At 40.7% G+C, this 12,183-nt stretch overlaps 1 protein-coding gene across 2 annotated transcripts in view; it reads left to right on the forward strand.

The window, feature by feature from the left end:
* ANO6 (anoctamin 6) overlaps nt 1–12,183 on the forward strand; it is a 217,026-nt gene that overhangs the window by 44,582 nt on the left and 160,261 nt on the right. The window contains exon 2 of one of the 2 annotated variants that reach the window (XM_014584198.2): nt 3,469–3,531. The exons of the other annotated variant lie outside the window; for it this stretch is intronic. Coding sequence (XP_014439684.1) covers nt 3,469–3,531 — 63 coding nt within the window. The remainder of the gene's footprint in view (nt 1–3,468; nt 3,532–12,183) is intronic. 2 annotated transcript variants of the gene reach the window in all.

The raw sequence follows: 12,183 nt of genomic DNA on the forward strand, positions 1-12,183 counted from the left end.
AGTTCTAGAGGTTAGAAGTGTGAGGTCAGTAGGGGTCAACAGGTGGTATAGTGGTTAAGGTGCTGGACTTCTACATGGCTGATCATGGTTCCTGGCTTGAAACACCAGGCATGGGTGCATGCATGCCCGATGTCCTCAGAGGAGAATGAAGGAGAAGAGACTACAGTATGACCAGTCCCCCAGGGGGTAATTTCTTGCTTTCTGTTTCTCTGGTGACTGTACATGCCCAATAGCAAAAATCTCTCTCTCAAAAAAAAGTGTGAGGTCAAAGTGTCAGCGGGTTTGGTTTCTTGGAGGCCTCTCTTCCCTGCTGGCTGCCTTCTCGTGTCCCCACATGGTCTCTCCTGTTTGCACCCACCCCTGGTGTCTTTCTGTGTCCAAATGTCTCCTTTTTGTAAGGATACCAGTTCGACTGGATTAGGGCCCATCCTAATGCCTTATTTTCACTTAATTATCTCTTAAAGCCCCCGGCTCCAAATACAGTCCTGTTCTGAGGTATTAGAAGTTAAGTCTTCAACAAACATGAATTTGGGGAACTCAGTTTTGTAACATTTATTTAAAAGGGCATCGATTTGTTTTAAGTTCTATATGGTGAGACTAGTATAAAGAAGAAACCAAAAAGAGCGCTCCTCATAACTAATGCCTATAATTAAAATGAGAGGATAATGTGAGCTGTATATAAGGGTAGAACAGGAAAAATAACTCTCCTGACCCTTTCTTGTACTGGGCAACTTCTTTAAAAACACACAAATGTTTACTATACAGAGGCCACATACGTTTTTTCATGTATTAGTGTATCATATACCGATCAGCCTTCTCTTAAAGGGCTAAATAGTATTCTGTTGTGTGTGTGCGCCAGATTTTAACTTAAACAGTCACCTATTAATGGGCATTTAGGTTGTTTCCAGGGGCCCACCCCCTACCCCATTACAAACAGTGGAGTTGGATTCATTTTAAAAACCCAAGATGGAAAGAATAGCAACAAAATAACTGGCCTCTATTTTGGTGAAACAGTCTTCATTTTTCATCTTCCTGTGTATTAGCCTTTAGTACAGTTGTTGTGAAAGGTGTTTCAGTCTTTCTGACCCTGTAGCCCCTGACCATATGCCAGTCCTCTCCTTCCTGCATAATCTGAAGGGAAAGGCTTCTCCTTGGTGTGAGGTCATCCGCACACTGTAGCCCTCCCTCAGGAAGAAAGGTCTGTCTGAATCATTAACAAGCACCGGCTATTTTTAGCTAAGTAAAACAGTTTTTCTTGTAGGAATTGCTGTTTCCGTGCCCATGACGGCACACGAATCCTTTCTGGCTGCTTCTAGCCTTTGGCGAGGGGCCAGCTTTCTAATGGAATGTGAGCAGCCTTCCTGCTAATCAAGATTTACAGCAGAGACCAGGTCACCCTGTCAGCCCCTCCTTGGATCCACAGACCCTCCAAGCTCACAGCACAGCTGCGAGATTAAGTGTGGTGCAGAGGCTCCAGTCCTGTTTCCAGGCCCTCCCTCCTTTCCCAAGCCCAGCTTCTTAACCACAGGTATCATCTGGCATTATTTCATAAGCTGTGCCATGGTGCAGATGTTCTTTTCTAAAGAATTACTTTCATTTCTGACTCATTTCAGGAAATGAGGCAATCTATCAGAGGTGTTCTTCGTTTCCAGACCCCTGGAGAGTTCATTTTCACCTGGGATTTCTAACCACATGTGGGCAGTGCTTTATTTACCCAGATGTGAGAAATAACAGTAATGAACAGTCCTCTTCTAAAACAGCCCTCAGTTCCCTGTAGAATCCAGCGCGAAGGCCTAGAGGTAGCTTATGCCCTTATTAATGTAAATATTTTTGAGGCTTTGGTTTTGTGATGCTTGTGGACATGCTGTGTGTATGAGCTTTGGTGCAGGAAAATATAATTTAGCAACAGATTTAAAAGGTAGTCTGGAGTGTTTCTAATTACTGTTTGTTTAGTTCACCATTGCCTAATAAGTGGATTTAAGTAACCTCGGGGATAGGGAATGTAATGTTCATATTACAGTCAACCATGCAAATCAAATTCTAACTAAGTATTGCAGAGTACGCACCATGGAGCCAGTTTATGGAGAAGTATTCCATTGAATTTTAAATTCAGAACTGAGAACAGTTTGTAATGGGCATTTCCCACCTGTCATGCCTCAACATGAATGATACACATATCCAAATAGACGTGCTGTTGGTCTAGTCCCATGCAATATCCATTAGTGGCCTGTGGCATTTCGTCCTTTTAGTTTGACATAGGAATGAGGGAGGGAGAAACTTAGGAGCATCTGTTTCCTTCCTTTTCTCATCCTTCATTGGCCTGAGTAAGGAACTGAAGTCTTCAGAAGGCCAGAACAGCAGTTGTCTACTTTCACTGCAGTGTGGAATCAGCCTCGGAATCTTAACATCACTGGTGCTTGAAGCCCACCCCTGGAGACTCTTGTTTATTGTCTGGAATGCAGTCTACACCGGGGTTTTAGAAAGCTCCCTAGAGGATGTGATCATGCACTGAGGGTTGAGAACCACAGGCCTCTGTCAGGGACTTGAGAGATCATCTCATCTGGTGGTTCTCAGCCCTGGCTGCAGATTAGCATCCTCTGGAGAGCGTCGGAAGCCTGGTGCCCATTCATGGAAACCACACCTCTGGAGGAGAGAGCCAGTAGTTTCAGAAAGTTCCTGAGTAGGACCAGGTGGTGGTGCAGTGGTGACATGGCTGGAGCTACATGGGAAGGGTCTTGGGTTCAGGTCCCTGGACCTCCCTGAGCATAGTAGGTGTGCTCATGTGTGCCTGTGATCCAGGCCAGTGAGATCATGACATTCAGACCCTGTTGGGATGTTGGAGATGCCCTATCTCCCTCTCCCTCCCTCTCTCCCTCTCCCTCCTTCTCTTTCTCTCTCTCTCTTTCTCTCTCTCTTTCTCTTAGAAGAAGCAAATAAATAGGCTTGGCGGGAACAAAAAAAAAGCAAACACATACATGATGCACAGTAATAATTAAGGTCACGTTACATGACATAACCATCACATATCCTAGATAAGAAAATATAAGAACTATTCATAGAAAGGTCAGATAGCTTGTTCAAGTACATATCCTGGTTGTTGCAGAGGCAAATCTGGATTTCATGTCTGATGCCTCCCACTGGTCTTTCTGCTGCCTACTCTGTCCCTTTTATTTATCTATCATATTTAGTCATTCATTCATTTATTTTAAAGTTTGTTTTATTTCTTCCATAAGTGAAAGAGACAGTGATAGAGAACAGTAGGAGTCTTGATGCCACAAACCACCCTCAGCCTCTGCCAGCCCCAGATCATGGGCACATACTTGCCCAGTGTGGTCGGTATACTCAGGGTGTTCTCTCTGAACCCAGAACCTTCCCACATGGGTCGGCTTAGCAGAGCATTGGGTTTTACTGCTGTGTCACCATTCAGCCCCTATCTATTGTATTTATTGATGCCTCCTCATCCTTCAGGTGTTGTTCCTGCCTCCAAGAGGCCTTTTCTGACTCCTCACACACTCCTCCCATCCAGTCTGGGTAAGAACCCCTTCCTTTGTGTTGGAACTGCACCCTTATCTTCCCCTCACTGTCAGTTCCAGGAGGCCAGACTCAGCTTTCTTGGCCTTTTTGTAACTCACTGGTGTATAGTAATGTCCAAGAAAATATTATTGAGTTGAAGAACCATAACTTTTATTCATCAGTTATTCCACCTGGGTTAATGTAAACATAATTCATTTCTATGTGCTAGCTTCAGAAAATATCTTCTGAGATCAAAGGCTATTTCCTGCCTGCCCACTGTACTGTGGTCAGGATGTCATAAACAGGAACATACCGCCTGCCTTTCAAGAAAAAGTCTTCACAAAAAATGTTTGGCAAGGCGATTTTTACATTTTTTTTTTTTCTAATTCGCTATAGGGCATGTGTGCTCACTGGAGATAGAGAGAGGGAAAGTGAGAAAGCACTTGGGGTATGACGACCACTGCACCCGTCTTTCTCTCCCATCTTACCCTCTCTTTGGGGTTTTGGGCATACCTGCCCATTGTCAAGCTGCTGGGTTTAGGACTCGAACTGTGTAGTCAGCCATGTGGAATCCAACTGCCTTAACCACCATGCCACCATCTTGCCTGGTAAGGGGATTTTGATGCCCAATTAATGAAAACAAGATATTAATGTCCAAAAGGAAGGAAGGAAGAAAAAGAAGGGAAGGAAGAAAGAAAAATAAGAGAAAGAAGGGAGGGAAGGGAGAAAGGGAAGGAAAGAAGATAGGAAAGAAAGTTAGTTGATGTGACTGGGAAAAAAAGATATCAGTGTCCTTACATGTTGCTCAAGGTACTTACAACATCCAAAGGCTTTTATGGCTGAATAGTATTCCATAGAGTATATGCGCCATAAAAAAACAACAAAACCCTGGCTTTCGACTGAAAGTGGAAGCATATGGAAGATTTACTGCTGAGTGAAGCAAGCCAGGCTATGAAGGAAAAACACTGTATGTCCCCACTTAATATATACCGAGTATCTGCACTCTACGACCAAAACTGATTAACTAAAAGATATACAAACACAAAAGATGGGTGTGAATATCAGATGTGGTGTATGTGGAGGAGAGGGGCCTACAGAAGGACATTTGGAAGAGGGATACAGAGGCAGAGCATTGATGGGACGGGGAGGTGTGGTGTAATCTGTTGAAGATATTTTGATCAACAGGACTGAACAATGTCATTGAATGTATATAAAAGTTTAATTAATAAAAAAAAAATCCAAAGGCCTTTCCATGCCATCCTTACAAATGTGTAAGCATAATAAAAAGAAATATGTGGCATTGCCTAAAAAGAAAAAACTGTTGGAAGAAAATAATGCTCTAAGGAAAATAGCTTTTAAAAACTCATTTTATTTTTTTCTTTATCATACTGAATATGTAACTCTAAGCATCCACAGTCTGTTAATATGACTGAACTAAATTCTTTGGCTACTTTAGAAGTTTTCAAATGATTAAAAAAAAATACATCTCTTGTCTGTAATTCCAGTTTACTTAGGATTGTGTTTGGTCAGTGTCTTATATATATATATTTGGAAGGTTTTTCCAGATTTGCTGTATTTACTCTTTTTGCTGTAGCAGAGATTTGTCCCAGAAAATAAGGTTGCAGCTAGTATCTCTTTAGCCTACAGGTGGCCAGGAGGCTTCATGTAGAGGTGATAAAATGTAATAATTTTCTTAGATGGAAAATTTAGAATTAAAAATTTGGGGACCTTCACTGTAAACTGGGATGCATTGTAGAGTAGACCCAAGAATGTTCAGATATTGCAGACAGGATAGAATAATGGCCAAAGTATGTAGAATTGCTTTGAAATCTTTCTCTTTTTTTCTTTTATTCATGTGAGAGCTTATTTGTATGCCTGTGAGAGTGAGAATGAGTGTGAGAGGGGGAGAGAGAGAGTATGAGAGGGGGAAATAAAGCATCTTCCACAGTGTCGGTGACTCTTCTATCCACTTCTAGTCCTCCGGAGCATGGGATCTTGGACATTTGTGCACATACCTAGCATATTTCAAGCGTACCAGTCTGGGGATTCAAACCATGGTCATCGTGGTATCCAGCTTCTCTTGAGCGGCACGTTACTGTAGTGCCACAGAGCTGCCCCACTCTGAAATCTTAATAAGACTTTGTAGGATTATATGTTACTACCAGGAGTCTTCATATCCCTGCATAAGAGGCAATGTGGCAGTGTGGAAGAGAAGCTACCATATATAAGAGAAAACCTTCCTAAAGGAAATAACTAAAAACTTCAGGAGAATGCATAGTAACATAGTTGGGGAGATAAGTGTAAGGTATTTTTATGTTTCTAATTTTTATTGCATTATGCCAAAACACACTTTCATGACTTTTGAAGGTAAAATATGAACTTTTGAAGAATCTCCTCTTTCTAGTGTTTCTTTTCTCCTTTCTTTTCTTTCTTCTTCCTCTGCTGTTTGGGTGAAAGCCTTTATTGGTTTGTTAAAGTTATCACTGAGTAACGACTGTATCATACTAATGTCAGAGGCTCATCAGTACGTTCTTGGAGGGAAAGAAAATTTTTCTTTTGAATATGTAAGGCATGTGTTCAGTTTTTTTCATGTGTTATGCCACCAAATCTTTACAACTACCCTGCAAATTAGGACTTAGCCACAGCCATTTTGGAATATGAAGAAGTACATGTGCACCTGTTCAGTAGGGAGCAGAGCCACAATTTGAATCCAAGTCTGTCGGATTTTAAAATCCTCGTGTTTTTTCACCAAACATGGCCTTTCATGAGAGTGAAGAAGTCTCTAGAACAGACTTAGTTGTTAACTGTGACCATTTACTGTGCTGAGAGAGGAAGGCTATCTAGCTTCAGCATCCCTTAGAGTTCTTAAATACTAGTCAGTTGACAAAGATAACAAATGTTCAACCATTATGGAAAATAATATGGAGGTTCCTAAGCATATTAAAACTAGAACTAACTTAGGACTTACTTAGCAATTCCTTTCCTGGGTGTATACCCACAGGAAATCAAATCATTTTGTAAAGATAGCTGGACTCCCATGTTCATTAGCATTGTTCACAATAGATAAGAAATCTAGTGCTAAGTATGTAACCACAGGAAATGAAATCAGTGTCTTGAAGAGAGAGCCACACGCCTGTGTTCTTTGTAGCATTTTTCACAAAAGCCTTGATACAGAAATACTTTAAGTGTCCAATGATGGATGAATAGGTAAAGAAATTGTTGCACATATATACAATGGAATATTATTCAGCCATAAAAATAAGGAAATCCTGCCATTTGTGACAACATGGATGAATCTGGAAGATATTGTGTTAAGTAAAATAAATCAGGCACAGAAAGACAAATACATGATTTTACACATCTAAAATCTAATCTAAAAAGCAAAACTCGTAGAAGCAGGGAGTAGAGCAGCTAAAGACTGAGGGTTGGGGGACATGGAGAGATGTTGGTTAAAGGGTACAAAGTTTAAGATAAACCAGTTCTGGGGATCTAATGTACAATATGAATGGTGATGAATGTGCTCACTTGATTGTGTTAATCATGACACAGTGTATAGTACACCTTGAAAATTTTCTGTCTTTATTTGTCCAGTACTTTTACAGGGAAGAAAGAATGGTTGGTTTTGGTCAGAAGACATAAATGGTCATGTTGAATTTTGTGATCTGACTCTCGGAAACTATGCTTTTGATTTGGGGGAGGCAGCAAAGCAAAGTGTTTGATAATTTGCACTTTGTTCACAATAGATAAGAAATCTAGTGCTAAGTATGTAACCACAGGAAATGAAATCAGTGTCTTGAAGAGAGAGCCACACGCCTGTGTTCTTTGTAGCATTTTTCACAAAAGCCTTTGATACAGAAATACCTTAAGTGTCCAATGATGGATGAATAGGTAAAGAAATTGTTGCACATATATACAATGGAATATTATTCAGCCATAAAAATAAGGAAATCCTGCCATTTGTGACAACATGGATGAATCTGGAAGATATTGTGTTAAGTAAAATAAATCAGGCACAGAAAGACAAATACATGATTTTACACATCTAAAATCTAATCTAAAAAGCAAAACTCGTAGAAGCAGGGAGTAGAGCAGCTAAAGACTGAGGGTTGGGGGACATGGAGAGATGTTGGTTAAAGGGTACAAAGTTTAAGATAAACCAGTTCTGGGGATCTAATGTACAATATGAATGGTGATGAATGTGCTCACTTGATTGTGTTAATCATGACACAGTGTATAGTACACCTTGAAAATTTTCTGTCTTTATTTGTCCAGTACTTTTACAGGGAAGAAAGAATGGTTGGTTTTGGTCAGAAGACATAAATGGTCATGTTGAATTTTGTGATCTGACTCTCGGAAACTATGCTTTTGATTTGGGGGAGGCAGCAAAGCAAAGTGTTTGATAATTTGCACTTTTCCATGAGATTCTTGAGTCTGAGAAACCTGACTGTGTTACCCACTAACTGCATGGTCTTGGGAGAGTCACTTAACCTCTCTGTACCTTAACTTATGCATCAGTAAAACAGGAATAATAAAGCTCACTTGGTGTTCGTTTTCCTGTTGAGGCCATGAGTTAGAAAATCTTAGAAACCTGTGGAATGGTTCCGTTCTGCCCTACTAAATCCTGTTCTCTTTGCTGTGAGCATGGTCTGCTTCTCATTTATTCGCCCAGCGTATCTATTGCAGCTGATTCGGTTTTGCAGGCACAGGGATCGCCCGGGTCACTTCCTGGGGGAATTCTTTAGGATGAGGCATCTATGAAAACAGAGCACTGGTGTTCTAAATGGAGTGAGGTTACTCTCCAGATGACTACGGAGTCTGAATACACTTAGGGGTAGTGAATGTTATTGTGGAGCGTTATTCGTTCATCGTGAATCAGAGGCTCTTGGCACTTTCTCCTGGAGCCCATGTTTACCAGCAACACTGGGTGTAGTCAACCATTCCTACCTTCCTGAAATTCTGCACCCTCTTGATTCTGCTCACAATTCATTTGTTCTAAGAATGTCCTGTTGGCTCCTTTTCTTGTGGCCTCTAAACTTTGGAGCTCCCAGGGCTTAGTGCTCTGACCTCTTCTCCATCTTAACTCACTCCTTAGGTGATCTCATTTATTTTCAGGGCTTTACGGACCATTTTTATGTCAGTGACATCCACATACTTGTCTTTGCTCCCCACCCCTCCCTTGCTTTGTAGCTGCCTGCTTTGACTTTTCCTTGGGTTGTCTAGTAGACACCTCCAACTTAACATGTCTAAAACCAAATTCTTGACTTATTTTCTGAACCCACACTTCTCCGTTGTTTCTCCTCTCAACAGTGACTCCACTTAGTTGCTTAGGCCCCAAACCTGAAGTCATCTTCGACTGCCTTTCTCTCACTCAGTCCATGAGCATTTATCACAAATCCAGGCACTCTTCACACGCTATCCCTCATCTAAATTTGAGCCTAAGCAACCACCAGGTAGGTGTTGCTAAGATTTCTTCTTCTTCGAATTTGATATAGGGCAGAGAGAGAGACAAAGAAAATGAGAAAGCAAGCTGCCAGGTCTCAGACTCAAACCACAGTCAGCCATGTGGGAGTCCAGTGTCTTAACCATAATGCCACCTACTGGCCCCTGTAATGACTCCTTAAACTGTCTTTCTTCATTCATCAGTTGTCACAATATTCATAGTGGTCCTTCTCTCATGATCTGTAGACTTCTGCAAATAGCATGAAGTCCAAACTCTAGCCATGTCCTGTAAGGCTGCTCTACCTCCCTGTCCTCATCTTATCATGACCTGACTATCTCATTGGCCTCCTGCTGTCCCTTCTTGACATGTCACCCCTATGCCTGGACCCACTGCCCTCATCCTCTCTCCACCTCCTCTCAGATCCTAGCCCTGTCCCATCTAAGACGCACCTACACTTCATTCAGTTCTCACTTAAACTCATGTACTCAGCTGGCATCTCTCAGTCAGCAATCTAAAATATCACCGTTACTCTTTACCCTTTTAGACTTCCTTTGTCTTAGAGTATTTATCTCCACTTGAAAGTACTTTGTGTGTATTCCTTTATTGTCTCTATTTCCAGTAATTTCTATAAGGACATTGTTCTGGTGCTCAACAAGTATTTGTTGAATGACTGAAGGAATGAGTGAATTAATGCTTAGTACCCCTGTATTAAAAAATTAAAGAACCAAACACCTTCCTAGACTTTAATGTCCCTCTCCATTCTTTTTATTTTTATTTATTTATTTATTTATTTATTTATTTATTTATTTATTTATATTTTAGAGGTTTTTTTTCTGTAGGACCTGTGTGTTCACCAGAAGGATAGAGAGAGAATCAGACAGAAAGTGAGAAATCACCCGCCCCCCCGGGGGGATGGCCATGCCTCAATCTCTTCTCCTCCATTCTCCTCTTGGGATCTTGGACACCCATGCACATGTGCCTGGTGTGAGCTTTAGCCACCAGATCTGGGACTTGAACCACAGTCAACTACATGGGAGTCCAGCAACATAGCCATTACACCAACTGCTGGTCCCCCCTCTCCATTTTTTACACCATTTCTCTGTCCCCTTTTTAAGTAAAACCTCAAAAGTGTTAGCTACATGTATTCTAGATTCTTTGTTATTCATTGCTCTCCAATCCATTACAGTCTGGTGTCGTTTCTCAACACTGTTCAAATTGATTTTGTTATCCAAGATCTGTGTGTGGCTGCTTCCAATGGCTGCATCCCCATCTTACTGGATCTCTGAGCAGCTTAAAGTACAAAAGAAAGATGCTAAAGAAGGCTATCTACATATTTTCTTTCTCACTTATATTTGTTGCTGAGATTACTTAAGTAATCTAGAGAAGATTTAAAATATGCAGTGGACCTGTGTATGTTATATGCAAATACTATGCCATTTGATATAAGGGACACACACATTTTTCTGTCTTTGATATCCTGATGAGGGGAGAGGAAAGGAAAAGGATCCTGGAACTAATCCCCTGTGGGTAGCAAGGGATGACTGTATTTAGCTGTCTTTCATCTATCCCTACCCGCTCTCACACAAACCCCCTGAGTCCCCACTGTCCCAGTTGTAATTTTAATTTTAATAAGATCAATATTCAGTGTTTATTATAATATTTAATGTCTTTCACAGATAAGCTATATGTAATATAATTTGATTACTTTTCCTCTTGAGACTATACAGCAAATATTGATTTTTTTCATTTCTTAATTGTTGATATAGTTATGAATAATTCAACCTCAAGCTTTTACTCATACGTAAATCTCTTCTCAATATTTTCAACCACACAGTGATTCTCTTGGGAGGAAATTCCTCCCAGAGCCTTCTGATCTCCACTGTGTAGGTGGCTCTCTAGGCCCCAGCACAGCACTTTTGCCACCATCCTGAGAACAGCTTTTGCCTCCCTCTCATGTTGGAGATTTAAGTTTAGGTGTCATTGTTTTACTGCTTCATTTTGGTGGAGTACATCTTGCAGTATCTTACAGAGAAAGGATTATAGACTTGTAAGTCTGATGGCAATGTCTATTTTCTCTCTCTCTCTTTTTTAAGAGAGAGATTTTTTGCTATAGGACACCTACACTCACCAGAGACAGAAAGTGAGAAATCACCTTCGGGTGGGGGGATGGCATACTGCAATCCCTTCTCCTCCATTCTCCTCTTGGGATCTTAGGCACACACACACATACATATGCCCAACATGAGTTTTAGGTTGCCAGGTCCAGGACTTGAACAGCAGTCGACTACATGGGAATCCAGAGACATAACCATTATACTATCTGCTGGTCCCTTTCCTTTGACTTTTCATTGATGACTTGACTGTACAATTTCAAGGTGGAACCATCTGCTTTCATAATTTTGAAACCTTCTACTTTAAAGAGTTGTTCTTGAGAAGTTTCTGCTATTCTGACTTAGGATCCTTTGTACAAAAACTTTTTTCTCTCTACAATTGTATAGGCTTTTCTCTTTGAATCTGGTCTGAAAATTCCATAATGATTAATATATTAGAAACTCTGTGGATCCTTTCACTATGGCAAACCATCTCCCTTCCCCCATTTCTATTTTTAAACAGGAAAATGCCCTTCCATTCTGTTTAGTGCTAGGAAAATATGTTTAACTCTGGGGGAAAAATGCCCTTCAATTCTGGGAAATTTCTTTCTTTGACAATTATGTGCCTCCTAGTTTCTTGATCATGAATAGTCTGTTATTGGGTATTGGCTCTCCTGAATTGGCCCCCAAATATGTACTCTTATTGTCTCTGTATTTTAGCTCAGCTTTACTGGACATTTCCTGAGTTTTATCTTTCAAGTCTTCTGTTGAACTTTTCATTTCCAAGGGTTTCTTTTCATTCTCAGAATCTCTTTACTTGGTAACATCTTGTACTTATTTCATGGATATACTTTTCTCAGATCTTACAGATAATAGAGTTTGGGAGGGATAGTTGTTATTTTTCTTCCTGTGAGGTTTTGTCTTTTCCAAGTTGTTTGTTTTTCTATGAGATGCTTTTCTTAAAATCTGGAAAGTCTTGCCACTCTCTCCTGGTTTTAGGATAGCTATCCAAAGAGATGGCTAGATGTCCTTGATATTGGTTGTGTTTAGCAGTTTGGGGCTTTATTCTACAGTGACCTGCTGGACTGTTTGTTTATGATTATTCTTTGTGAGAGGCAGGGTAGGAAGGGAAGAGGGAAA

This window comes from Tupaia chinensis, unplaced genomic scaffold (genome assembly GCF_000334495.1).
Source record: "Tupaia chinensis unplaced genomic scaffold, TupChi_1.0 Scaffold145870_1, whole genome shotgun sequence".
NCBI classification, from domain to species: Eukaryota; Metazoa; Chordata; class Mammalia; order Scandentia; family Tupaiidae; genus Tupaia; species Tupaia belangeri.